At 55.8% G+C, this 27,499-nt stretch overlaps 3 protein-coding genes across 5 annotated transcripts in view; 1 reads left to right on the top strand and 2 right to left on the bottom strand.

Annotated features, from left to right (window-relative positions):
- Window positions 1-5,395, top strand: part of CPAMD8 (C3 and PZP like alpha-2-macroglobulin domain containing 8) — a 99,885-nt gene extending 94,490 nt beyond the window's left edge. For 2 of the 3 annotated variants that reach the window (XM_081496570.1, XM_081496571.1), the window contains 2 exons: window positions 378-495; window positions 4,356-5,395. In XM_081496570.1, the coding sequence (XP_081352696.1) occupies window positions 378-495; window positions 4,356-4,377 (140 nt within the window). In that variant the 3' untranslated portion in view covers window positions 4,378-5,395. Of the gene's footprint in view, window positions 1-377; window positions 496-4,224 lie in introns of all 3 variants that reach the window. The other variant, XM_081496569.1, reaches the window with a different exon arrangement.
- Window positions 5,396-5,886: 491 nt separating this feature from the next.
- Window positions 5,887-8,586, bottom strand: F2RL3 (F2R like thrombin or trypsin receptor 3). The gene is made up of 2 exons (XM_081496574.1): window positions 8,453-8,586; window positions 5,887-8,177 (listed from the first exon to the last, which is right to left on the bottom strand). Exons 1-2 carry the CDS (start codon window positions 8,556-8,558, stop codon window positions 7,144-7,146), a joined length of 1,140 nt encoding a protein of 379 aa, XP_081352700.1. The 5' UTR covers window positions 8,559-8,586; the 3' UTR covers window positions 5,887-7,143.
- Window positions 8,587-12,033: 3,447 nt separating this feature from the next.
- SIN3B (SIN3 transcription regulator family member B) overlaps window positions 12,034-27,499 on the bottom strand; it is a 43,810-nt gene continuing 28,344 nt past the window's right edge. Inside the window, exons 9-19 of the mRNA XM_081496573.1 lie at window positions 25,991-26,198; window positions 23,986-24,102; window positions 22,665-22,903; window positions 21,799-21,982; window positions 18,799-19,405; window positions 18,432-18,601; window positions 16,268-16,441; window positions 15,910-16,002; window positions 14,677-14,771; window positions 14,263-14,467; window positions 12,034-13,930 (exon numbers count right to left, since the gene is read on the bottom strand). Of these exons, the coding sequence (XP_081352699.1) occupies window positions 13,700-13,930; window positions 14,263-14,467; window positions 14,677-14,771; window positions 15,910-16,002; window positions 16,268-16,441; window positions 18,432-18,601; window positions 18,799-19,405; window positions 21,799-21,982; window positions 22,665-22,903; window positions 23,986-24,102; window positions 25,991-26,198 (2,323 nt within the window). The 3' untranslated portion in view covers window positions 12,034-13,699. The remainder of the gene's footprint in view (window positions 13,931-14,262; window positions 14,468-14,676; window positions 14,772-15,909; window positions 16,003-16,267; window positions 16,442-18,431; window positions 18,602-18,798; window positions 19,406-21,798; window positions 21,983-22,664; window positions 22,904-23,985; window positions 24,103-25,990; window positions 26,199-27,499) is intronic.

Genomic DNA, 27,499 nt, shown 5'->3' on the forward strand with positions numbered 1-27,499 from the left:
AGTTTGCCTGCAATGCAGGAGACTCGTTTTTGATCCCTGGGTGGGGAAGATCCCCTGGAGGAGGAAATGGTAACCCACTCCAGTATTGCCTGGAAAATCTCATGGCGGGCTACAGTCCATGGGGTCGCAAAAGAGTCTTAGCAGCAAGAGCCCTTTTTATCTCCTCCATCTTGGTCAGTCTCTCTCCAGCCCCATCCCAACTTGGTACTTTTCTGAGTCTCCCCATCTCTGATTTCCGTGTCCCCTTCCCCACCTTGTGACCTCACCTCCTGTCTGTTGCTCTGGGCCACACATCTTTCCTCAAGCCCCCTGGGCTGTTAGTCATTCAGATCCTCTCCCTCCAGTGCCTTCCCTACTGACTCAGTCCTTCCTTCCAGAGCAGCCGACACCAGCCTTGGCCTTGTACAGCTACGAGTATGACTTGGGTCCCCTGGACACCGGGCACCTGGCAGCTGGCCATGAGCTGGTGGACTTGGATAAGGAAGCAGAGGACAGGTGAGAGCTGGATCTGCCCCCAGTCTCCCTCCACCATGGAACCCAGCAGGAAATGGGAGCTACTGATGGAGGGTCGACCTGCAAGGTTTTGGGGGATGAGGTAGATAACCTGTTCTCCCTTGACCTGCATCCACTCAACGCACATCAGAGAGCAGCCTGTATGTGTAGGGTGAGCTTAAGAAGCCCTCCCAAGGACTGGACCTCAGGACAGACCCACTCTCCCTTTTAAATAAGTTATTCATGATGAGAAGTGAGAAGTGAAGTTGCCCAGTCGTGTCCAACTCTTTGCGACCCCAAGGACTGTAGCCCATGGGATTTTCCAGGCAAGAGTACTGGAGTGGGTTGCCATTACCTTCTCCAGGGGATCTTCCCAATCCAGGGATTGAACCCAGGTCTCCTGCATTGTAGGCAGACGCTTTACCGTCTGAGCCAGCAGGGAATATTCCTGATGAAGGAATGTTTTTTTCAAGAGGGGGCGCTATGGAGTCTTGCACTGGGGTTGAAATTTTACCCAACTGGCTCAGATGGTAAAGAATTTGCCTGCAATGCAGGAGACCTGGGTTCAATCACTGGGTCAGGAAGATCCCCTGGAGAAGGGAATGGCAACCCACTCCAGTATTCTTGCCTGGAGAATCCCATAGACAGAGGAGCCTGGCGGGCTACAATCCACAGGGTCAAGAAGAATTGGACATGACTAAGCAAAGCAACTAAGCACACACACCTAATACAAAAAAAAAAAAAAAAAAGGCGGGGGTGCTGGACTTTATGGCCAAGGAGCACTTCCCTGGTAGCCCAGCTGGTAAAGAATCTGCCTGTAATGCAGGAGACCCTGGTTCAATTCCTGGGTCCAGAAGATCCCCTGGAGAAGGGATAGGCTATGCACTCCAGTATTCTTGGGTTTCCTTGATGGCTTAGCTGATGAAGAATCCGCCTGCAATGTGGGAGACCTGGGGTGGGAAGATCCCCTGGAGGAGGGCACGGCAGCCCACTCTAGTATTCTTGCCTGGAGAATCCCCATGGACAGAGGAGGCTGGTAGGCTACAGTCCGTGGGGTTGCAAAGAGTCCGACACTTCTGAGCAACTAAGCATAGTAAGCATAGCCAAGGAGTGGGGAAGGGGAGTCAGTGGATGGAAAACTACTGAGAGGAAACAATAGGGAGTGGAGGGGAGATATTCTAGCTAAAGAGACTGAACCTTATTCTTGCTGATGGCAGGCCAGGTTGATTGAGAGATCATGAGAGATGGGGAGGGGCGGGGGAGGATGAAGAACCCAATCAGATATCAAGAGGGATCAATGTGGAGGATATGGGGTTCTGGCTAAATTGACATATTAGCCAGATTCTTGCTCCAGCTGGACAGTGTCAAGATGAACACGGAAGCCTGGAATTTGAGACTGAGGTGAAAAAGAGCTCAGAGGAGCCCAAGTGGAGTTTGGTCAGGGAGAGAATCTTTGTCCCCCTGAGGGAAGGATGGAGGAAATGTCAGGAGACCAGAGAGCTCTGTGCGGGGAGTCTGGAAAGGGGTTTCCTGGAGGAGGCAAATCTTTTGGTTTGAGCCAACTCAACTCAAGTGGTTTAAACAGCAGGTTGATCTAGCAGCTTAGGTAAGTGCCAGGTCCTGGAGGCTGGCTGCACTGGCCAGACTCAGAGCCCTGCCTTCCTGGGTGGTAAGGGTCTCTCCACCCCATGCTGGTGGCAAAGGGTGGTTTATATCACCACTCAGCAAACCAGTAGGAAAGCTTTTCTCCCAGCAGTCACCAAAGTCCTGAAGACTTAAGGGTGCACCGTCTTGCACTAGGCACCGGGTTTAGTCCACACGCATGTAATTACTGGTAGAGCTGGGTTTAGGGTTACTGCTGCAGTATTTTTGCTTCGTTTTCCTTTCCATGCCCTCTTTTTCCCCCCTCCACTTCACACACCCTATCTCTCTTTTCTCCTTCCTAATCAAATTTCTTAAAAAAAAATTTTTTTTTTAATTCATTTATTTGGCTACATTGGGTTTTAGTTACAGCATGGGGGCTGTTTCATTGCAGAGCACAGAAGCTCTTCAAGCTCCAGTTGCAGCTTGAAGGCTCAGTAGTTGTGGCCCTCGGGCTTCAGTAGTTATGGCGTATAGACTCTCTAGTGATGTGTGGTGTGTGGCCTTAGTTGCTCCGCAGCCTGTGGAATCTTAGTTCCCTGAACAGGCATCGAAGCCATGTCCCCTGCGTTGCCAGGCAGATTCTTAACCACTGGACCACCAGGGAAGTCTGCTCCATGCCCTCTTTTGGATTAACTGAATATCTTTTAGAATTCCATTTTGATTCAGTTATGGTAGCTCTGAGGAACCAAACTATATATGTCTTTAAACTTTTCACAGTCTACTTGGTGGGAGTATGGTAACCATTTCACCAAAACGTAGCAACTTTGAAGCGTTTATGTCCATGTGTTGTCCCCTCCTGTCCCTCATGCTATAATTGTCATATGTACAGTGGTGACTCAGCGGTAAAGAATCCACTTATCAATGCAGGAAACACGGGTTCGATCCCTGGGTGGGGAAGGTCCTCTGAAGAAGGAAATGGCAACCCACTCCAGTATTCTTGCCTGGAGAATCCCACGGACAGAGGAGCCTGGAGGGCTGCAGTCCACGGGGTTGCAAAAGAGTTGGACATGACTTAGCGACTAAATGACAACACCTTTAAAGTCTCCCAAGTGTTGCCCATTCTTTCCAGTGTCTTCTGAGACAGATCTGCTTTTATTTTCGTTATGGAAGGGGAGATTTTTTATTAAAGTTGAAATTTTGAAACCACCGTAGGTTCACGGGCAGTTGTAAGAAATAACAAAGAGAGCTTTAGATGCCCTTCATCCAGTTCCCCTCATTGGTCACATGGCCAAGAATTCAAGTTACAGTATTATACCAGGAAACTGACATCAGTACAGTCTACCCTTCTTACTCATATTTCACCACATTTACGTGTATCCAGTGAGTCTGCAGTTCCCGCACATGTGAAAGTGAAACTCGCTCAGTCATGTCCGACTCTTTGCCACCCCATGGACTATACAGTCCATGGAATTCTCCAGGCCAGAATACTGGAGTGGGTAGCCTTTTCCTTCTCCAGGGGATCTTCCCAACCCAGGGATCGGACCTAGATCTCCTGCATTGCAGACGGATTCTTTACCAGCTGAGCCACAAGAGAAGCCCAAGAATACTGGAGTGGGTTAGCCTATCCCTTCTCCAGAGGATTTTCCTGACCCGGGAATCAAACCATGGTCTCCTGCATTGCAGGCAGATTCTTTACCAACTGAGCTATCAGGGAAGCCCCTTTCAGCACTTGTAGCTTTTTGTAATCATGACTGCAGTCAAGATACTGGACAGCCCATCACCTCAAGGATCCCTTTAGCTGCCACACCCACCTTGCTTTCCCCAAGCCATTCATCTGTCCTCCCACCCTATAATTTTGTCACTTCCGGGCTGCTTTGTGAACAGAATCAAGGGGTATGTAACCTTTTGAGACTGGCTTTTTTTCACGCAATAGAGTGAGTGAGAAAAGTGAACTACTGACACAACACCATCCGTGCGTGGTGTCGTGTCAGTAGTTCCTTCCTTTTCATAGCTGATTGAGTTCCACGGATATGTTCTCGATTTGAATGGTGGTCCCATGCAAGCTACACTCATTCTTACCAAAAGTGAGCACCCCATCCCGTCACTGTGAGGGGCCTGGCTGGACCATGTACCCCACCTCTATTCCAGGGGGTGCTCCTGTCTCAGTGGGTGGAAGCAGCCGTCCTGAGCGCCACTTGGAGGCCAGTGCACGGGGAGGGTCCGCAGCCCCTCCCCCAAGGCCTGGCAGCCCACAGGCGTCTTTCCTTCTCTCCTATCAGTCAGAGTGGCTTCTCCTCCTAAAACTCCAAGCTGGCAGACGTGATCAGGCTGTGATTTCTACCTGCCGGAAGAGGGCCGGTGACGGGAGACTTGACTGTCTAGGGGCTGGTAGACCCCACCCCAGGTGACCCTTGCTTCCAATTGAACCCGATAAGTGGACTGGCAGAGACCTGCCCTGATGGATGGTAGGCCTCCCAGGGGCCCAGCCCCCACCTCAACAGGGAGGACATCAGTGGGGTGGCTGGAGGCCCCTTCCCCCTCCTCCCCAGCTGCAGCTGGAGCCCCAGGCGCCCCACCCCGTAGCCCACAGGCTGGGTGGCTGGAGGAGCTCCCACAGCCTGATGCGCTGCTCCCCAGAGAAGCGACATCTCTGGGAAGGACTCGTGCCCAAAGGCCTGTTTCTGAGGGGACACGACTCTGGCCAAGTCTCAGACACAGCATCAGCAACTTGGAAACAAAACAGGCCCCTCTTCTCCAAAATGCAGAAGTCCCAGTCTCCCTTTGGGCCACCCAAGCTGCTGAGCCCCAGGACCCGAACCCCAAATTGCCCCAGATCTGTCACAGTCCCTGCAGCCCCATCTAACCTCAGGGGCCCCTTGAGTGTTTGGTCTGGATGGCACCAGGCTCTGTGGGGAAGTTCTGGGCTCTAAGAAGATGCACTTTCATCTTCCTGCTTCTGGACCTCACCGCCCCTTGAACCCCTGCTCTCCCGGGACCCCACCTGGAGGATTGTCACCCCCACTAGCAACCTGGGAGGGTGTCCCAGCTCCAGACCAACCAAAGCCATGTGCGCAGACCTGCCTCCGAGCTGCTCCTCCCCTGTGTTGGCCTGTCTTCTCCCTCCACGGTGGTATTTATTTCAGCCCACACAGCTCATCTTGGGACAGCACAGAGACCGGGCGGCCCAGCCTGTGGGTCCCCGTCATGCAGTGCTGATCCCTGACCCCCACAAGCCTACAAGGTTACAGTTCCCTTGGCCAAGCCCTGTTGCCCACTTGCCGTGGAGGCTGCTGGAAAAATAAAAGCTCATTTCCTTCAAGTCCCTGACAGGCTTGAACCTCCTGTGGGCTGGGGAGGCTGAGGGGCAGCTCCAAAGGCTGAAGCCAGCTCTCATCTGGCCCTTTGCTTCCATTCCTTCGTCTACAGCCCAGCCTTTCCAAGGAGGATGGGGAAGAGGCTTTGGAATACCTGAACCCCAAGATAATCATAAATTCAGTGCATTTGTAAAGAATCATTCCAATATGGGGGCTTAGAACCCGCCTGTCAATACAGAAGACCTGAGTTCTATCCTGGGTCAGGAAGATCCCCTGGAGAAGGAAATGGCAACCCTCTCCAGCATTCCTGCCTGGGAAATCCCATGGACAGAGAACCCTGGCAGGCTACAGTCCATGGGTGGCAAAGAGTGGGACACGACTGAGTGACTAAACAACAGCAACATAGCAACAGAGAGAGGTCTCAGGTACCCTTTCACCCAACTTTCCCCAATGGTAACATCTTGGGATACTCCATTATGTCATCACACCAGGTTAGTGACACGATATGCTTCATTGACATTATTCACATGGCCCCAGGCTCCCTTTTATGTGGGCAAGCATGTGTGTGTGTCCTGGGACTGATCACTCTTCCCCAGACCTGAGACATGAACTCAATGGGGAGCCCAGAAATGGTGCCCATTCCCCCTGCCTCTGAGGATGGCTTGCTTACCCCCACAGCTGATGCCTCAGGGGCTCCCAACACAGTGCCCTGTGCTGCCCATGCGTGTGGGGAGCAGCAGGTTATGTGTGTGTGTATGTGTGTGTGTGTCTGGGGCTGTGGTCACTCCTCCACACATGGTGTCCCCCAACTCGATTCAAAGCAGCCTTCAAGTGGTTGGGGGTGGGGTTTGCAAAGCTGCAGCCCCCTGACCCTGGGGGCACACTCTAAATCCTCCTGTTGCCCCACCCACCCACTCCACGGGGGAGCTGACAGAAGAGGGATCAGACCAGGTAAGGGGCAGGAGGTGATGTGTTGTAACCAGGATCACAGAGGGAGGCTGAGCCCCGTGGCTCCCAATGATGGGTTGCACCAGGCTTTGGGGAGCTGAGGGGGGTGCCTCAGAACCATAAAGCCCATCTCAAAGTCAGAGCCTGGCTTCTGGGGCTAAGGACCGGCAACAGGGCTCCCAGCTGCCTTGACCCCTGGGGGTGTAGGGGGCCCAAGCCTCCTCCTGGGTGGGGTCCTACAGCAGGTCTTAAGGCAGCATCAGCCTCACCTCATCCCTACCTTGGACTCTGTCTCAACGGAGCTGGTCAGACCCAGGAACCTACATTTAATCCCCATCTTTTCCTGGGGCTTCCATAACTCAGTACCACAAACGAGGTGACTTCAAACAACAGAAGTTTATTCTCTGGCAGTTCTGGAGGCTAGAAGTCCGAGATTAAGGTGTAGGCAGCGCTGGCTCCCTCCAGGGGCTCTGAGGGACACTATCCCAGGCTGCTCCCCTGGCTGCTTGTCGTCGCTGCCAGCAGTCTGTGGCTTGTGGCCACATCACCCCACCTCTGCCTCCACTGGCAAGTGACCCTCTTCCCTGTGTGTCTCTGCATCCTCTTCTTGTAAGGACACCAGTCACATCGGATTTCGGGCCCACCCTGTATTCCAGTGTGACCTCATTCTAGCTAATCACACCTGCAAAGACCCTGTTTCCGAATAAGCTCACCATGAGAGGTTCCCAGTGGATGTGAATCTGGAGGGGACCCTATTCAACCCAGAACGACTCCCTGTCTGTTCATCCAGCCTGTGAAGGGCCTGTCACATAAGCGAGGAGGACCGGGTCCCTGTCGCCCGGCTGCCCCCCTCCCTGGAGGCCGTGGCGGCGGCAGGTGCCCGGCGGAGCAACCCCTCCTGCACCTTGCTCCTGAACTCGGCAGACACGTAGTAATAGATGAAGGGGTCCACGCAGCTGTTGAGGGTGCTGAGCGCCAGGCTGGGCACGTAGGCGGCGTACAGGTCCCCCCAGGCTTCAGGGCCGGGGTTTGAGAAGTGCAGCAGTAGCAGCACGTTGCTGGGCGCGAAAAGGGCCACGGCGGAGGCCAGCACCAGTGCGGTCAGCCGCAGCGCATGGCCGTAGCGCCGGCCCCCCGCCGCCAGCGTGCGTAGAGTGGCCCCGTAGCTCAGCACCACGGCCAGCAGCGGCAGGAAGCAGCCGAACACCGCGAGGCAGATGAAGGCGGGCCGCCAGTAAGAGGCCTGGGCGCCGACGGGCAGCGCATCGTGACACAGCACGTGGTCAGAGCGTGACAGCCGGAAGGTCTGCTGCTGCAGCGCCAGGGGCATCGCCAGGGCAGCCGCCGCCAGCCAGGCTGTGACGCAGAGCCCGCTGGCCAGGCGCTGGCCTCGCAGGGTGCGGGCACGCAGCGGGTGCACCACGGCCAGGTAGCGGTCCAGGCTGACAGCGGCCAGCAGCAACAGGGAGCCGTACAGGTGGCCGTAGAGTGCGGCTGTGTCCAGGCGGCAGGCGGCCTCGCCAAAGGGCCAGCGCTGGCCCCGCAGGTGGTAGGCGATCCGTGGCGGCAACGCCAGCGCCAGCAGCAGGTCAGCGGCCGCCAGGTTCATCAGCAGCATGGTGGAGGGCAGTCGGGGCACCTGCGTGGCCAGCACCCACAGCGCCAGGCTGTTGGCAGGCAGCCCCACTGCCAGGGCCAGCCCATAGAGTGCAGGCACCAGCCTCGTGGGCACCCAGCCCAGCAGCAGGGCCCGAGAGTTGGGAGGGAGCTCCAGAGTGTCGCTGTCATTGGCACAGGGCTGGCCGGGGAAGCCGCGGGGGTGGGGCCTTGGTGTGCTGTCTGGGGGGAGAGAGATCCAGAGGGAAGGGGACAGAAACATCAGCACCCCGCCGACCCCCAATCTGGCTCCCCGGCTGGATGGTGCTACCTGCTGAGAAACTAGAGTGGGCCCCAGTTCCCAGGAGCCCCCGGGACAGAGCTGGATACGGGCACCCCCAGCCCTGTGGACTCCAGGCTGGCCTGGAAGACCCCCTTACCCCCAGTTCGCTGTCTTCCCTTTGCTAGCTCTGGGCGACCTCCCTCTCAGTCCCAAGGCAGAGCCTGAGGTCACTCACCATCGCCTTCTGCTGCGCTCCCCACCTCCTCATAGCCGATGGGAGTCTGGGTGTCACCCAGGCTGAGCCCCAGGGCCAGAGGCCACAGCAGCAAGAGCACCCACATGTTGGCGGGGCTGGGTGCTCGCTGCTCTGGGCTGTGGCCGGCTGACCTCGGGCTTCCTGCCTGGCTGGACCCCCACCCCCAACTTCCTGAGTGCCGGCGGAGGATAAGACAGCCCCTGTCCTCACGAGTGGGTGGGCGGCCCAAGGCCTGGCCTCAGGAGATCGGGCAGCTGGGGTCACTCGGGCTCTAGTTGCTGAGCCAGTGAGATGGAGGAGGAGGGGGTGTCAGGCAGCAGCCCCCGCCTCCAGCCCAGGCCCAGCCTCGGAAGCCCCCGTGGGCCAAGTGGCCACTTCTTGTTGGCCGGTCACATCTCAGTTCCAGCCCTCTGGAACCATGTCCCTCCCCCTCTTGGAACCAGCCCTCTGTACCACGTCTCTCCCCCCGCAATCAGGAACTCTTGGCCCCTCCTGAAGCCCTCTCCTCCCAAATCCCCACCCCCAGCTCTGGCAGGCAGGACACCAGGTCAGAGGTCAGAAGAGGGGAGCGGACCCCCCATGAATGCCCCTGGCCCTCTGTGGGGGCTGCCTGACTTCATGTTGCCTAACGCAGCACAGGCCCCCAGGCAGATGCAGAGTAAGATGGAGAGGGCGGAAGGCCTTGTGAGCCTGGGGTCTGCTGAGGAGAACTACGGAGGAGGGTTTGGTCTTCAGCCAGGGCCCCAGTGCTGACCATGTACTGTCCTGGGGGTCTCAGGGGAGCCCAGTGGTGGCTCTCTGGGAGGGGCCTGTTTCCTTTTCTCAAAGCCCCTTCTTCTCCTGTCCTGGTCCCACCCTCCACCTGGGGTTCCAGGTGTGACCAGGGGCTACAGCCGTGCCTGAGCTGGAGGGAGGTGGCCAGCTAGCCCAGAGAGCTCCCCGAGCCCCCTTCCCTTCGGGCCTTCACCGCAGAGACCTCTCCATGTCCCATCCAGAGGGAAGGGTACTCCTCTCTCCTGAATAAGATCCCCCCTCCAGACCTCAGAAGGGGCTATGCCATCCCACCCTGGGGGTTCTTGGTCTCTGTGTGGTCAGGGCTGGGCCACGGTGGTGGGGGCAAGGTCAGAGAGCAGGAGGATCCTGAGGGAACCGTGGGGCTGAGGGAGGAAGAAATGAACGAGGGGTTGGAGTGGGGATTGGATGACAGTGTCCTGGTATGACGAGCCCTAATCTAGACACACAGTTGGGGACACGGGGACCAGCCAGGAAATGACCAAGCAGTCCATGATAGAGTCAGTGCAGCTGGAGGCTGAGATGCCGAGGTCCTTGCCCCCAGCCCCAGGGTTGGGGGGCAGATACTGAGGCCTGGGGAGCTTCAGTGGGAGCAGGGGTCACAGCCAGGAGCCTCTCCCTCATTTCCGAGCAGTTTCCTCCAACACCAGTGACACATTCAGCCCCATGCCTGCATTTCACAGCACACATGATCAGTGATGATGGGGACACTCTCACCGCACAGGAAAATGGGGATGGGGACCCCCTGCTGCCCCTCCAGGAGAGAGCAGGAAACCTGCTCAGGGGAAGCTGGGGGCGGCGGGGGCAGCTCTTCCCCGCCCTGAGGAGGGTGGTTTGACTCAGGAGTTCCGTGTCTAGAAATTTATGGCAGATACACACGCGCAGGAAGACGTCTGTCCAGGGAAATTTCCGGCAGCGGGGGCGGGTGTAGGAGGTGCCCATGAATAACTCCCCCTCCCCTCACTAGTCACCATGGAAATGGCCTTGTACCACAGGAGAGGGCCCCCAGACAACAGCATGTGATGGTTCAGGGAGGCTGTCCCAGAAAGACAACGAGCCACATGGAGGCACCTCCTTGGGGGTGCTGGGGGGCAGCTGCCTTCAGAGAGACTTGGGTGCCTACTTTTCTCCGTGTGCTTTTTTGTGCTGCTGGAACTTTCTGCACTGTGCATCACTTTCCATAAAAACAATTTTTATGCTTAAAAAAAGGCGTAATAGTAGCTGTAAAAGGAAGAAAATTCTGACACAGGCTATAACATGGATGGATTTCATTCAAAGACACTGTGCTGAGTGAAGTAAGCCAGTCACAAAAGGACAAATACTGTATGTTGTTGTTCAGTCGCTCAGTCATGTTTGAGTCTCTGTGATCCCATGGACTGCAGATCGCCAGGCTTCCCTGTCCATTATCTCCTGGAATTTGCTCAAACTCATGTTGAGTTGATGACGTCATCCAACCATCTCATCCTCTGTCGCCCCCTTCTCCTCCTGCCCTCGTCTTTCCCAGCATCAGGGTCTTTTTCAATGAGTCAGTTCTTTGCATCAGGTGGCCAAAGTATATGTGTGTGTGCGCTAAGTCACTTCAATCGTGTCTGATTCTTCGTGACCCCATGGACTGTAGCCCACCAGGCTCCTCTCTGTTCACGGGATTTCCCAGGCAAGAATACTAGAGTGGGTTACCAAGCCCTTCTCCAGGGGATCTTCCCAACCCAGGGATCAAACCTGCATCTCTTAGGTCTCCTGCATAGGTAGGCATGTTCTTTACCACTAATGCCACCTGGGAAGCCTGGCCAAAGTATATGATTCCACTTATATGAAGTCCTTAGTGGCTACGTTCATAGAGACAGAAAGTAGAATGGTTAGGTACCAGGGCTGGGGGAGGGTGGATGGGGAGTGAGTGTGTGATTGAGGACAGAATTTCAGTTTGGGAAGATGAGAAAATTCTGGAGATGGATGGTGGGCATGGTTATACAGCCACATGGATGTACTTTCTTCCCTCCCTCTCCTCTCCTCCCCCCTCGGTCCCTTCTTTCCTTGCCAAGCCACAGGGCTTGCAGGATCTTAGTTCCCCAACCAGGGATCAAAACTGCACCCTTAGTGAAAGGGTGGAGTCCTAACCACTGGACTCCAGGGAATTCCCAGTGTGTGTGGACTTTTTATCACTGACCTGTACACTTAAAATGGTCATCATGATACGTTGCATCACAGTAATTTTACCACAATTTAAAAGTGAGAAAAATGGCGAACAGACCTAACCTAGCAGATAGTCTTGGAATTCCTTGTCCTTCAGCCCCACCTGGACCACCCCCCTCAGCAGAAGGGGGCCGCGGGGATGTTTCGGGGATGCAGGGTGGTTTTGAAGGGCCGGAGGAGGGGAAGACCTGCAGCCCCTCCCACCTTCTGGCTTCTTCTGGACTCAATGTCCGAAGTGGGTAGGTTGGTGCAGAAAGTTCACAGCAAACACTGCCGTCTTCAAATTATGTTCTGCATGTACAACACTGAGAGGAAACATGTCTCATTCCTACCATGTGAAAACTGAATTGGGAATGAATATTCTAGAAAACACTTTGCGGATAGGGCCACACCCTAAGGGAACAAACCTTGTTGCACAGGGGCAGGCAAGCCGTGGGGGGTGGGGTGGGGAGGGGGGTTTTCCCCACGCAGGGTTTGAGAATTCTCAGGTGCACGCCCTGTGGTCAGGCCAGCTCCCCTGGAAGCAAGAGGTCACCCCAAGATTTGCTCACAGGAAACGACTGACTGAACCTCACAGCTTTAGGTCAGTTATTTAATTTTTAACTTTAATGTGCAAATAAATAGAAAAGGAAAACTACATTCAAAACAGCTGCAAAGGAAGTACAAGCCCCAGAACAGAAATTTCTTCAGAAATGGAAGAGATGCTCCCTAGAAGCATGCAGGGTGGGGGCTTGGTGGGGTCTGGCCTGCACCCCAGGCCTGGGCGCAGCCGCAGGTGGGCTCCTGTGGAGGACAGCCGCTGTGAGGGTCTGGTTCGGGAATTCTGGTGGGGGTCCTTCTTATAAAACAAGGATGCGTACAAAGTGCGTGAATTACACTTGAGAAAACACGGGCGAGGAGACACCCAGGTGGGACGGGCTGGCCTGGAAACTGCCCAGGCCTGGAGTGTAAGGCTTCGCAAACCTAGAGTTCCACAAGTAACTTCTAGAATTTCCGGAACCTGGGGTCTGGCACAGCTCAGCTGCAAGAAGGCGAACGCTGCGGCTGGAGGCGGTGGCTGCACAGGGGTGCTACTGGGCTCACGTGTCAGGGGAGCCCACCTTCAGTCTGATGGTGCCAGGGGCCTGGCCAGAGCGTCTCATGGTTCAAAGGGCTGGTCCCTGGCCCAAACTACTTGGCATTCTTGGCACAGAAAGCCCTCTGTCCCTCACACCCATACCCACTCTGGGGTGGTGGCTGTAGGAACGGAGGCGCTGGGGTGGGTATGCAGAATTCCACAAAGAGGGCAGTCACCCCCAGAGAAGCTGTGGCACTTGGCCACTGTAGAAGTTACACCACTATGAGCATAGAGGAATAAATGTGTGCGTATATATACTTCTAGAATGTCCATCTTAAGTACACAACTGCACCCCGGGGCCCTCCCAGGGTGGGGGCACTCGAGCTCAGCGTGTGTGTCAGGATGGGCCCCTTCCCTTAGGGCACAGAGTCCAGCTGTTGGATCCACCCAGGGTTTGAGCCTCTTTTTCCCAGAGCAGGGTCTTCCGGGCAGTCCTGGAGGCGCCCACCCAACTCCACATCTGGACATCCAAGTGGGACCTCAAGAGTTGGGCTGAGAGGGTGCGTCTCATTTTCAAAGTGGTGGAGGACCTCCAGCGCTGGCTGGGCCAAGCTAATGCCCAAACCATTAGATGCAGGTGTTCAACTTGGGGAATGTTTCTAGAAACTCTCAGAGCCCCTTGGGAAGGACATGCTTTTCAAGCAAGTCCACCCAGGCCTGACTCCTCAGGGGCCCAGGGGTTCTCAAAGGCTGCTCCCTCCCAAATGAGAGACCTAGCGCGGCTCTTCACCGACTTTCACCACGTGCAGAAAAGGACTGTGGCCCCAGGCCTGGGTGTTTGGCACGCATGACAGGAGTGGCCCGCAGGCGTGTGAACGTGCTCACTAGTGCCTTGGCCACAGCACTGATCCTCCCCGCTCCAGTGGGAACCAAACCCCTAAAGTTCAAGTGCGAGGGGGGTCAGGTTTGGCACAGGATGGGCCCAAAGGAAGTGGGGAAGCCAAGAGGGATGACAGCGTGGGGCCGAGAGCTGCCACCACCACCCTTCTCTGGAGCTCAGCCCATAGCAGCAAGGCTGGGGGACGCTCTGCGCCCCTCATGTTGTTCATGAAAACGCCCGAGGGACACGCAGGCTGAGGAAGCGCGCGCACTATGAAGTGCACTGTTGAGGTGCCCGCGCATGGGCGTCAGGGTGAGGCCGGGCGGCGGCTGTACTGCACACGGTAGCGGTTCACAGGCAGGCCGTGCACGTGCACTGTCTCGCAGAGCGTCTTGCAGGGCACCATGTCCTCGTCCTCCTCACCCATCAGCCAGTCCTGCACCAGACTGGCTGCCTCCACCGTCACGTTGTCCTCTAGCCAGCGGCTGTGCCACTCCTCAAAGTGCTGGTGGTGGCGCAGTAGGACCAGGGGCTGCACCTGCCGGGGTGGGGGGAGGAGTGATGAGGATGGCCCAGGTGCCCCAGAGAGCCGAGGCTGGATCTCAGGGGCCCACACACCCCAGAAGGCCACGGATCAGATCTTGGGGGCCCACACACCCCAGAAGGCCACGGATCAGATCTCAGGGGCCCACACACCCCAGAAGGCCATCGATCAGATCTCAGGGGCCCACACACCCCAGAAGGCCATGGATCAGATCTCAGGGGCCCACACACCCCAGAAGGCCATGGATCAGATCTCAGGGGCCCAGATACCCACAAAGAGCTGTGGGCTGGACCCCAGGCTCCCAGGGCTCGGGCAGGGAAGGACACCTGCTTGGCCCGGCACAGGGTCCCTCGGCGGTACATGTAGTCCTCGGAGTTCACAATGAACAGCATCTTGTGGGTGCTGAGCTTGAAGCGGCAGTCCACGTTGCAGGCGCTCTCCACCCCGACCAGCCGCCTCCAGGAGCTCTTGGCCTCACCGCGGAGTGCGCGCACCTGCTCACACTGCCACCTGCGGAACTTCTTGAGGTTCCTGGGGGCGAGAGAAGGATCCGCAGGCTAGGAGGTCCCCACAGCCCAGAGACACTGGGAGGATGCCTGATCTCCCAGGGTTGGAGAAATGCAAACTGAGGCAACGGAAACCACCACCCGACCCCTTGGATCCCATGTGAACCCACACCCAGGCACACTGGGTGCTGGTGACGGTGGAAGAGGCCCCCCCAGGGCCCAGGGTCCTCTCACCTCTGCAGGAACACGGGCTTCAGGAGGAAGCCCTCGGTGGGCGAGTTGGAGGCGCCCTCCGTTCCCACATACTGCTCCACATACCGAGCCAGGTGCTGGGGGGACAGAGGGAGAGATGGCCCATGGCATCAGCGGCTCCCGGGGCCTTCATTTGCATCCCTCCCGAAGCTCCAGGCAGACCCAGATGCATGCTGGAGACCAGCAGATGGCAGCGCCCAGGGCTCAGATGGGGTGGGATATGTACATCCAGGCCGCGATTCAGATGATTTATGGCGCTTCACGCTTAAGTGGATAAATCCCTGCTGTGTAACTGCTTCACTGTATCTGCTATGTGATAAGTTCACACGGGGAATGGGAGGCCCCTGACATGGAGAGAGCGGGGTCTGGGGGATGGATGGATGGGAAGGGACATCGAGACACAAGCAACAGGTAGGAAGAGGGAGAGACAGGTAGGAGTTGGGGGTGAGTAGATGGCTGGGCTCACAGGGGCCACCGGGTCCAGGATAGGCACGGCCCGCAGCGTCCAAGGGACCCTTCATCTGCTCACCACCCTGTTAAAGCAGGAGGCTCTTCAAGACTCAAGCTTAACGAACGTGCATTTGCTGGAAACTTCTGGAAGGGACAGAGTGTGCAGGCCCCCACCCTCACTTGTTATGGAAACGGTGTCCTGTGAAGGACGCTGTGAGGGGAGCCCTGGTGGCTGTGGTGGGTGGTGTCCCCAGCTCTGTGAAGGCAGCTGGAGGCTTCCAGGCCCTGTTTCCTGGCTCAAGGGCACCAAGGGGAAGGTGCATGTCAAAGTGGGCCAGGAGAGTTTTCTCCTGGTGATGCGGGACACCCAGAGCTCTGAGCTTCAGGCACCAGGCGTGCAGCGGTCATATACCTCGGGGTCTGAGTGACTGGGCTGGCCACAGTACCATGGAGATGGCCTGGCACCAGCAGGAGGTGGGAGGAGCCAGGATTTTGGTAGAGGCCACACTGGCTCCCACATGGCCTCCTGCCATGGGACACAGCCCTGGTCTCTGAGGGAACACCTAGAGAGCCCACCTCCTCTTGGGGCTCCGTGGCCAGTGTTCAGTCAGCACAGAGGCATCCCTGGTGGATGTTCTGTGGCCTGTGCTTGGCCACTGTGTGCACAGGCTCCAGGGGTGGAAGCCACATGACGGATTCTGCCTGTGGCTGCCCTTGGTCCCCAAGGTGTACGCAAGTCTCAGAGTACAGGGCTGCAGTCCTCACCTGGACCTCCACGGGGTCCTCCGTCTGGGCTTCCTCGGTGTCCAGGAGCTCAATGGTCATGATCACTTGCCCTTTGCGCTGGAGGAACATCACCTAGGGGAGGGAGGGAGACAAACAGCCTGAAGCCGTGAGAACAGCCCAGGCTGACAAAGGATGAAGTTGAAAGGTCATCACTGTCCCCAGCTTCCCCAGCCTCCAAGCCTCACCCTTCCTTGAGGGACCACTGCTGGGTGCATCTGGGGCTCCGGCCACACCCAGAGGTCCCGTGAAAGCCGCACAGGGGGCTGGGCTCCTGTGGTGGGCGCCTCCTCTGCCCCTGGTTGGCCTCGTGTGGGGCTGAGCTTGGCTGGCTGCTCACCTTAAAGCAGTTCTCGTCGGCCATGCACCGCTCGGCCTTCCACTGGTAGCTGGTCTCCCGGGCGGCACGGACACAGCGGGAAGACAGGTTCCCACCAGCGGCACCCCGCTTCTTCTCATTCAGGTAGAGCTCCACCACCTTCAGACAGACGTCATCGCTCACAAGGTGGTGCAGCTGCAGGTTCGAGAGCTGGTTGGTGCCGGGCGTGAGCCCCCCAGGAGTGGGGAGGCACAGCCCCCACCTCACTCAGAGGGGTTGTGGCAAAGTCCACGTGGTAGGCGCTGAAGGTCAGTGTCCAGCAGGCTGTGCAGGGTGACCTCCATGCCAGGTGCAGACCAGACCAAACGAGCCCAGACCACACAAAGCAGACCAGACTAAAGCAAGCTAAGTCAAAGCAAGACAGACCAGACCAGGGCAAGCCAGACCAGAGAAAAACAAAGCTAACCAAGGCAGACCTGACCACAGCAGACCAGCAAACTCTGCCTGGGTATGGGTGTGGTAATCACTGAAAATCACTGTGACGGCAAATGATTCTCTTTCCCCAACATTCAGTTACAGGGCTTCCCTGGTGGCTCAGTGCTAAAGAAGCCGCCTGCCAACGCAGGAGACGCAGGTTTGATCCCTGGGTTGGGAAGATCACCTGGAGAAGGAAATGGCAACCCACTCCAGTATTCATTCTTGTCTGGGAAATCCCATGGACAGAGGAGCCTGGTCGGCTATAGTCCACAGGGTCACAAACAGTTGAACACGACTTAGCAACTAAACAACAACAGCAACAATGTTCAGTTACAAACATAATTAATTCTTTTAATACCTATAAACATACTTAAACCCTTTAAGTTTATGAAGAGACAAGTACTGGAAACAGCTGAGAATGCAAGGTCAGACCAAGCTGCAGGGTCAGACGGAGCTGAGTCATCTCTCTGTGCAGTGAGCTGCAGCCCAGACAGGCCAGAGACATATTAATACATCCTTTGCTACTCAAATGTTACTGACGGGAAAAGTTTCAGTATCACTTGCATAACAAATGGCCAGCCACAGGTGTTACTTTCTGCAAAAAATCCCCCGGTCAATAATGAGTTAAAAATGTTTCTAGTGACTGCATCTGAGAGGCAGAGGAATGACATTATTCTTTCCTGCACTCTTTCCCACTTTACCATGAACAGCCTCACCTGACAACCAGGAAATCAAAGTCAAGTTAAACAACCTGAGTGTTCACCAAGCAGGACTCACGGTCCAGGACCACACTGGACTTGTCTGGGGCTTTGCTGTTTATATTATGTGACCAATTTCCTCTTGTTGACGTTCTGCTGTGGGCGATGCTGAGGCACATCATGGACAGTCCCCTCAGAAGCGAGCTAAGGCTCTTTACATGTTGCTAAACTCCCCTCACGAAAGGTCTGTCAACAGGAGCGCTGACATCTCCTCGCACACACGCATGTCCACAGCAGCACTGCTCACCAGTGCCAGAAGGGAGAAGCAACCCAAGTGTCCACCAATGGGTGAACGGGAGCACAGAACGCACTCCATCCACACAATGAAATGCTATTTGGGCATAAAAAAGAAGACTGTACTGGTACTTCCCTGGTGGTCCAGTGGTTAACACCCTGCCTTGCAATGCAGGGGACGTGGGTTTGACCCCTTGGCAGGGAACTAAGACCACACATGCCTCTGAGCAACTGAGCCCACGCAGCACAACTAGGGAGTCCGGGAGACTCAGTGAAGAGCCTGTGTACCACAACACAGACCCGATGCAGTCAAATTAATAAACATTCAAAAACAAATGTACTGCCACACGCTACAATGTGGATGAGCCCTGAAAGCACAACGCTGAGTGAGAGCAGCTAGATGCCAAAGGCCACAGTGTCGCACGAGTCTGTCTCTATGAAATGTCCAAACAGGCACACACACAGAGACAGGAAAGGGCTGGGAGAGGAGGATGGGCAGCGACTACCATGGGGACGGGGTTTCTTTGGGGGATGAAGGGCATGTTTGCACATTATAAATACACTAAGTTCCACTGAAAGATTCAGTTGAGAATGGTGAATTTTACATGACACGAATTCTACCTTAACTGAAAGTGAAGAAAAGCTGCCAACCACGGGGCCAACCGCAGGCACAGGAGTGAAGGAGAGGGCCCGGTGGGGCGGAGCCGCCCGCTCACCTGCCGGGCGATGCTCTGCACCAGCTTGTCCATGGTGAAGCCCACGTAGGCGTGGATGGTGAACATCTCACGCAGCGTGTCCTCGTACTGCGTGGGATCGATGCTGCCCTCCAGCAGGCTCCGCACCATGTCCAGGAAGGCCGGGTAGTACTCCTCCAGCTCCACTTCACCTGCGGGCGGCACTGCGGTCACTGTGGGTCTGGCTCACACACAGCTGCCAGGGGGAAGGACGCAGGGTGCACACGGGCTGCACATGGGCGGCTCCTGCTCCCCACCTCCCGCCCGAGGCTTCCTCAGGGCAGCCGTCTCCCTTCCCGGGGCCCAGAGGGCAGCTCCCTGAGAGTCACCCCCAGCCCCTGGGGCTCACTCGGCTGCTTCAGCCGCAGCTCCATGGCGGGGTCGTTGCCCTTCTCACGGCGGCCCTCGCACAGCAGCTTCTCCCTCTCCTTCTCCGTGCGGTACTCCAGGAGCTGCTTCTGCGCTTGGCGGTAGATCTTCAGCAGCCTGGAGCACAGGGTCTGATGGAGGCGCAGGAAGAAGTACCAGTTGTTGTTGGCGAAGAAGAGGCTGTAGACGTCATCCAGGGGCTTGTGCTGCGGTGGCTGTGGCTCTGGGGCCGGCGCCTCGCCTGCAGCCCCCTTCTCCTCTGGAGGGCTGCTCTGCGGCCCGGGAGCCAGCTTCTTCCGGTCGCCGCCAGGGTCTGCAGCCTGCCCCTGGGGGCTGACCCGGCCCTCGTCGGCAGAGTCCTCAGATGCGCCCAGGTCCAGCTGCTGGGAGAAGAAGAGGCTGGGCACAAACTGGTGCACCAGCTGGTGGATGGTGCCCTGGTCCTCCTTCTGGATGGCTGGCTGCCGCTTCACGTAGTAGCTGATGAGGGCGGCCGCGTCCTCCAGGATCTGCCTGTCCTCGTACACGAAGATGAGGTGTGGCTCGCTGGAGGGGGCACTGCGGCCCTCCGAGTGCTGCTCCTGGTGCTGGGGAGACAGGGCAGCCATTGAAACAGGAGTGCCCCACGCGGAGAACCCCCAGTTGGGGGCCAAAATGAGGCCACACTCCCACTACCAAGGCCTCTAACAGTGCCGAGAGACCGGGGGAATGAGGGAAGCAGTATCTATTATTTAGTTCCAGCTGCCCCAGGCTGCCCTGGGGGTGAGGAAGGCTCAGCACAGCACGGGCCTTAGCCACCATCATTCATTCATGCTCAGCCAGACCCTGCAAGACCTGAGACTGCTTCCACTCCAGTTCCTCCCCCTCCAGCCTTGCCCACCTGGCTAACACCACCCTCATGTCTCCTGCTGCTGTCCATTCCCCACCTGCCACGAGCCCTCCATGGAGCTCCCATTACCTGGCGCCAGCACAGGCCACGCACCTGCTTGTTCCCGTCTACCAGCCCACTCTACATCTCCCCACACTGAGTCTAGAGTCACACAGGAGCTCCATCAGCCCTGGTTGCCCCCCTCCCCCCACCCCAGGCCTTCGCACACAACTCAGGAGAGGACCCTGGCCCTGGAACGCCACCCCACACTCCTCTGATGCTGTGGGGGTGCTGAGCTTGTTCTGCTGCACACAAGACCTTCACACGCGCCTTTGCTTTCTCCCTGGAAAATGTCATCCTTGGGCTCACCCTTCCCTGCTACCTTTATCCAGTCAACAACTCTCCTTCCAGCGAACTCAAACATAATCTCAGTACTACACAGCCTTGCATAAGCTGCCCTACATCATACTCTCTCCTGCTGACGCTGGTCCCCTGCCTGAGACAACAGAGGCAGACACACCAGGTTCTGGGAACAAGTGAGCGGGGACACTGTCCCTGTGAGCAGGGAGCTCCCGAAGGCAGGACTGGCCCTCCCTGGCACTCTCAACAGTGGCCCTGAGGGGTTCCCCAGACTCCCCTGGAATGAGGGACCGAAGGGAAATAGGGGCAGGGCCTCTCAGGCTGCTCCCTGGCCAAGGACTTCACTTTGTGGGACAGGCAACTCATGTGCTCCCGTATCCACTGTGAAATCTGCAGCATCCAGAGGCCTCCTTCCCTCCTCGCTGGTGGGAAGGGTGGGGTCTGAGTGGGTCCCGGCAGGCAGAGGTGGGGTACAGGCGCTGCAGCTCAGCCCTGCTCCCGGCTCTTTAGTGAGACCTTCATCCTACTGCTTCCTGAGTCCTCATCTTGTGTATGTTGTAATTGCCCTTCAAAATCTTCAGGGCAAGTTCTGGAGCTCGTAACATAGACTGTCCTCTGTGAGCCACATGACAGGAGAAGGGTCTTACTGCCCTAATCACCAAGGAGCCACACATGCAGTGCTCACCAGGCTCTGGTCCTTCTCCCTGAGACCCCAGGGAAGGCCCTGCAGGACGCTGCTGAAGGGAGCAGGGCGTGAGAGGCTGCGCCACCGATTCTGGGGTGGGGGTGGGAGTCTCAGGCCTCAAGGATCTGCAGACTGAAGTGCAGAGGCCAGACCACAGGGTGGACCTTGGGGCTGAGTGGTGGGCGCTGAGGGGGAGAGGGAGGCAGGAGGGAAGGTGGTCTGGGGCCAGCACCCTTGGTGGTCTCCATGGCCGTGTGGAGGAACATGAACTCTGGGCAGGATGAGCCTCCCAGCGGGGCTGCTCGAGAGCCTGGAGGTAAGACAAGGCCCCACACTCGCTGCTAGGGACTGTGTGCGGAAGAGAGGGGAGTGAGTGACCCTGGCCAGGGGGACACTCGGTCAATGTAGCCGCTCCCTGACCTGGGCTCCGCCACGGAGCAGCAGCCCGCCTTTCCCCGACAGCCAAGGCCCAGTGAGCCGCCCCCTGCCAGGATTCCTGCCTCGGGCTCCTGTTAGTAACTCTCCCCGCATGCATTGTTCAAAGCCCAGCTAGTAACTCTTTCCTCACGCGCACTGTTCTAAGCCCAGCTCCTCAAGCCCAGGCTCTGGCCAGCCTCACTTCAGGCCGGGTGAGCCGGACCACACCAAAGCCGGGCAGGACACTAAGAGGGCAGTGCGGTGGCGGCAGGTGGCGCCCTCGTCTTCTGCGGCCGGCCTGGGCAAGGGGCCAGCTCCTGTGCCTCAGTTTCCCCACTGCTAAAATTGGGACACTAACAGTACTATACAGTAAGACCTGCAAGTAAGGGTTAGATGGGATGTTCATCCTGAAGGTTATAACAGTCTGTGGCCCACGGCGAGCAGCAGCAAGGAAAGCTGCAGGCCCCAGTCACCTGTAGGAAGGTCCAGCAAGGGGGCGCAGAGTGGGAGGAGACAGCCCTCTGCTGCCAACGGCAGGGCGCCTTCCTGGGTCAGCCCGAGGCCGAGGGAAACTCCCCTCCTCATCCCCACGCAGCCCTGAGAGGGCAATGGAGGCCGGGAGAGCCAGACCCCAGCTGAGGGGGCCTCACCTCGTCATAGACACTCTCGATCTCATTGAGCAGGCTCTTGGAGCGAAGGGCCTTGGTGTCGTTCTGCTTGAAGTTCACAGCCTGGTGGTCCAGGGACTTGAGGTACGCTTTCTCATACTGCTCCCGCCAGATCTTGTTGAAGCCCTGCTGGGCCTCCCGCCACTCCTCCTCCTTGGCCTTCAGCCTGTGGGGGCGAGCAGCCTCAGCACAGGACAGCCCGGCACACCTGCCTGCCTTCCACCCGCAGACCCACTGGCCTGTTCCAACCCCGGGACGGCCAGCTCCAGGCATGGGTGGTGGGTTCTGTGCTGGATAAAGGAGGGAGGTAGGAGTGGCTGCAGGGGAACTCGCTACAGCCAGTTTTATGGTTACTCAAACATCACTGTCCTGAAGCTCCTCCCTGTCCTGGCCCGCAGCACTGACTGCACTCTGTGCAGCTGCTGGCTCAACCGCTGGCTCCCCTGCTAGATGCGACTGTGTCGGGCTCGCTCACGCCTGCGGCCCCAGCACTGGGCATGGCACCCAGCCGAGGGCAGCCACTTAACCAATAACTGTTCACAGCACAGGGAGGTCCCAAAACGTATGATTAAATAAAAGGCAAGCCATGATATAGGACAGTTCCATTTGTGCTTTAAGATAATTACTCATCATGTTTAGACATGATCACGTGCAGAGTGGAATGTTTGAGAAGGACACAAATAATCGTTAACAGCTGTACTTTCCTCTTGGGGATGGAACAGGGAGACAGAGGAAGACCAAAAAACACAATCACCCAGCCCGAGTCCCCAAGGCCCCCCTCACGATTACACCTGTGACAAACAGCAGTAATGAGCCCCTGGGTGGTGCGGTCAGAAGCGTGAGGGCACCTTTTTAGGACGACGGGGACGGCGGTGACAGGGTTCTTCTTGAGGCTCTCGATGATCTCTGGGGCCTTGTCGCCGTAAATGCGGTGGATGGCGCGGCGCTGGATCACTTCCGACGTGCCCCCTAGACAATCATCCAGCCGGAACTTCTCCTGGTCTTCCGGCGCCATGCGGGACAGCTTTTTCTGGACGCTCTCCAACACCCGGATCGTGGCCAGGTTGGTCTCCAGGACAACGTCTAACTATGGACAGGAAGTCAGAAAGAGGTCAGTGGGTCAGCTCATCCCCCAGGGATGAGCCCGGGCCAGCAAAAGGGCTGTTGGGACAGAGTTGGGGAAGGAGTGATGGATGCAGGCCCGGGGGACTGGAGCAAGCATGGCTGGTTATAGATCTGGACCTTGGTGTTACCTGGACCTCCCTACTGGTGGACCCATCTGAGGAGGGGGACAGGCCCTGGCCTGGTCCTCTTCACAGGCATCGAACGCACGTTACCCTCATCAGTGAGGAAGGGATGCACAGTACACACAGCCTGCAGGTGACTCCCCAGAATACGTGCTGGGGGAGGGGGGCGCCAATGCCCAAAGTTACACACCATGTGACTGCTTCCATTTAGAACAGAGTGAACCAGGTGGAGGACAGGCTGGTGGCTGCTGAGATTTGGGACGGGCTATATAGGAACAATGTGAGAGATCCTACTGGTGGGGGAACTGTTTGGTGTCTTGGCTGGTGGTGGGTACACAGACCTCCACAGGGCAGCGAATCCACAGAGCTAGACACACATGCACAAAACAAACACTTATGCACAAGATTCCCCCCCCCCCCACGCCACATACACATGGATACAAGTGCAACTAGGGAGATGTGAGTAAGATCATGGGCTGGGTCAAGGTCCATACCCCAGCTGTGACACTGCCTCAGATTTACAAGCCACTCCCACTGGGGCAGAAGTACCCAGAGCACTCTGTTATTTTTTAAGCTGTATGTGAATCTACAATGCTCTCAGTAAAAAATTTCTGTTACAAAAATTAACTTAAGTGACCCTAACTGTAGTTAATGAAATACACGCACACTTTAAAAAAAAAAAAGCACATCGTGGAGCCAGCCTGGAGGCCAGCAAGGCAGAGAAGGGAGGCTTTCGGGAGCTGCCCATTGCTGGAAGGCATCTGAATCGCCGACACCCTAGAGGAGACTAGACGGCTTCAGGAGGATCAGGATACATCCCATGTCCCATGGGGTGGAGGACACAAAGAGGGAGCCAGAGGGAAGGCAGGGCAGAGGAGAAGGGGGGCCCACTAAGGGGGCCCCGCAGTGCCCGCACGCACACCTCAAAGCGCTCGTCCTCACAGCGGTGCAGCTGCTCCTCGTAGGGTGTCTTCTTGGAGCTGACGAAGGTGGAGTCCTCAGACCAGGAGGGGAAGGACACCCAGGTGTCATTCAGCACCTGCGCCAAGAGGAGACGCTGTGGCTGGAGAGGAAGGGTCCCCGTGGCCAGATGGCTTTATTGCGTGGTCCAGTGTAGGAGAGCCAAGGGCAAGGAACAATCCTGATTCTACAGGAAATGACGTTCGGTCCCTGGGCTGGCAAGATCCCCTGGAGAAGGGAAAGGCTACCCACTCCAGTACTCTGGCCTGGAGAATTCCATGGACTATATATATAGTCCATGGGGTCACAAAGAGTGGGACACTACTTAGCAACTTTCACTTCACTGATTTTGTTGTTGTTTTAGTTGCTAAGTCATGTCTGACTCTTTTGTGACCCCATGGACTGTAGCCCACCAGGATCCTCTCTGTCCATGGGATTTGTCAGGCAAGAATACTGGAGTGGATTTCCATTTCCTCCTCCAGGGGATCTTCCTGGCCCAGGGATCGAACTCACGTGCCCTGCATTGACAGGCGGATTCTTTACCACTGAGCCAGCAGGGAAGCACAAATCATACTAATGGTAACAATAATTTAAAAGTGGTTTTAAGAGAAAATGTGACTTTGATCACACGAAAAAATCTTACTACTTTGGGGTTGGGAAACTTTCTCTATAAAGGGCTAGGTAGCAAACATTTTAGGTTGTGCAGGTCACTGGGTCTGTTGGGTCTACAGGGAAATAGCCTTTTATTGTGCTTCACAGATGTTACTTTTTTTTTTAAACAACGTGAAGCTTTGCAGCAATCTTGCATCAAGTGAGTCTATCAGGGCCATTTTTCCAAAAGTATTTGCTCACTTTGTGTCTCTATGTCACGTTTTGGTGATTCTCACAGTATTTCAAACTTTTTTCATTGTTACTGTATTTATTATAGGTACCAGTGATCAGCAACTCGCTGAAGGCTCAGATGGTTAGCGTGTTTTAGCAATATAAAGTATTTTAAATTAAGGTATATACTTTTTTTTTGTTTAAATATAACACTATAGCACACTTAACATTACAGACCACAGTATAGCATAAACAGAACTTCCATGTGCACCAGGAAACCAAAAAATTTATGTGACTGGCTTTATTGTGGTATTTGCTTTATTGCAGTGGTCTGGAACCAAACCCACAATATCTGCAAGGTAATGGGACTTCCCTGATGGCTCAGTGAATCCGCCTGCAAGGTAGGAGATGTGCATTCAATCCTTGGGTCAGGAAGCTCCCTTGGAAAAGGAAATAGCAACCCACGGCAGTATTCTTGCCTGGAAAATCCCACGGACAGAGGAGCCTGGCGGGCTACAGTCCATAGGGTCGCAAAGAGTTGGATACGACTGAGGGACTGAGCAAATGCGCACACGCACCCGCACACGCCTGTACTCAACTCTGCCTTTGTTCTGGTAAAGCAGCTGCAGGCAGTATGTAAACAAATGGGCCCATTTGTGTGCCAATAAAGCTTTACTTACAAACACGGCTGTGAACTAGATTTGGTTCATGGGCCATGCTCTGCTGACTCTCAGACTACCTATCCTGGAATCCAGCAGGCACTCTTGAATTCTGGAAATGCAGTAAGACTGTCTACTAACTTCAAAAAAGCGTCCAGTGGTCAAGCTAAACAGAAACTTGCTGAAGGCAGTGAACTGGAACAGAGCGGGCTCACGGCAGAGATAAATCTCAGTCTAAATGATGGTGGAGTAAGCGAAAACCTGCGTGCTGGCAGCGTGTGCTCTCTGGCTTGCCGGAGCCACCAGCAGGGTAAGAAACCATCATCTCTGCCTAGGCATTTTGTTTTGCTACATCCCAGGACCATCTACTACTCAGTGCCTGGGGAGATCAACACCCTTCCATCCATCCAGAACAGATGACAGGTGTTTTGTGGAGGGGGAGGGCACAGGCACCATGGAAGCTAATGGAGCCCCCGGGGACACTACCTCTTTGCAGATGGCTGTCCTCCCGCTGCACTTGGGCTGCTGGTAGGTTTTGGGGAGCGCCCGGTAGCTGGATCCGATGCGCTTGCATGAAGCATAGTCAATCTCCCGGCTTATTCCGTCCCCAGACCTGTCATTCATGGGTGGGGCGAAGGACAGCTCTTTCACCCCCAGGAAGGACTTGAACTGTGCAAAGAGTTCTGGAAATTTCCTTCAGAAATAAAGACAAATGGGGTGGAGGGGGAGGGAGGGATTAATCAGGAGTTTGGGATTAGCATATACACACTACTATATATAAAACAGATGAATGACAAGGTCCTACTATATAGCACAAGGAACTGCATTCAGTAATCTGTAATAACCCATAATAGAAAAGAATCTGAGAAAAAAATATATATATGTATAACTGAATCACTTTGCTGTACACCAGAAACTAACACAAGATTGTAAATCAACTACACTTCAATTGAAAAAAAAGTCTAAGGACTTTCCTGGTGGTCCAGTGGTTGGTAGCCCACCCGTCAAAGTAGGGCATGTGGGTTTGATCCTTGCTCTGGGAAGATCCGACACAGTGCAGAACAACTACTGAGCTCTTGAGCCCTAGATCCCCTGCTCTGCAACAAGAGAAGCCACCGCAATAAGAACCTGAGCACCGCAACTAGAGAGTGGCCCCCATTTGCTGCAACTAGAGAAAGCCTGTGCTCAGCAGTGAAGACCCAGCACAGCCCCTAAAAATTAATTTAAGAAAAAAAAAAGAAAGACAAATGGTAAGTCAGCCTCCTGAGGGCCTTTTGAGAATGATCCAGAGATATCAGAATAGTTTCATGTTGATGCAGGTAGTTAACAACGGTCAGAATCAACTTCAGAAAGGAGGGGTGAGAAGCAGAACTAGCTCCAACATGGTAAAGTCATCATGTGTGTGACTGTCCCCCTCCCCCATCCCTCTGTCACCAACCAGGCCCCACCACTTGCGGGAGGTCCTTGAAACACCCAAGATAAGATTGACCCAGGCTGGCAGAAGCTGGAGTTAGCGATGTTCCTTGACTGGAAGGGGCCGAGCACTAGGTCAGGGGCTGGTAAACTAGTCAACCTGCCCAGGCCTATCTGTAAAGTTTCACCGTGGATGGTCACATCCATTCGCTTACTATTTCCTTGTGCATATCTGCTTGTGCATATTTGATGATGTCAGAAGCTGGATGGTCGTGACCCTTGGTCCTTGACAGAAAAAGTCTGCTTCCCTGCTCCAGAGCCCTCCTCCCTCATGAGAGAGACCCTCTCCCTGATCAAACTCTCAGGAATCATAACAGAACGGTGGTGTATGTCGATGGGAAGATTTTAAGGCAACTGACCCCCAGCGTCATCTGGATTGTTTAAATGAATATCAAATTCAACAGAAAGGGTGCAGATATGTTAACAGCCGGTATGGTGATTCTGCCCTGTGACTAAGTCAAGCAGTCTCCTCTCCTTAACTGTGTGCTCTGAGACGGCTGTCTGCTGTAGCCCACCTTTAAG

This window comes from Giraffa tippelskirchi, chromosome 6, assembly GCF_054371585.1.
Source record: "Giraffa tippelskirchi isolate mGirTip1 chromosome 6, T2T-mGirTip1v1.2.pri, whole genome shotgun sequence".
In the NCBI taxonomy this organism is placed as follows: Eukaryota; Metazoa; Chordata; class Mammalia; order Artiodactyla; family Giraffidae; genus Giraffa; species Giraffa tippelskirchi.

Excerpts from the sequence above, each read along its gene's own strand:
- F2RL3 (XM_081496574.1), bottom strand. The coding sequence starts at position 8,558 with ATGTGGGTGCTCTTGCTGCTGTGGCCTCTGGCCCTGGGGCTCAGCCTG. Across the intron at positions 8,178-8,452 it reads GAGCGCAGCAGAAGGCGATG|ACAGCACACCAAGGCCCCAC; the intron begins GTGAGTGACCTC and ends CTCTCCCCCCAG.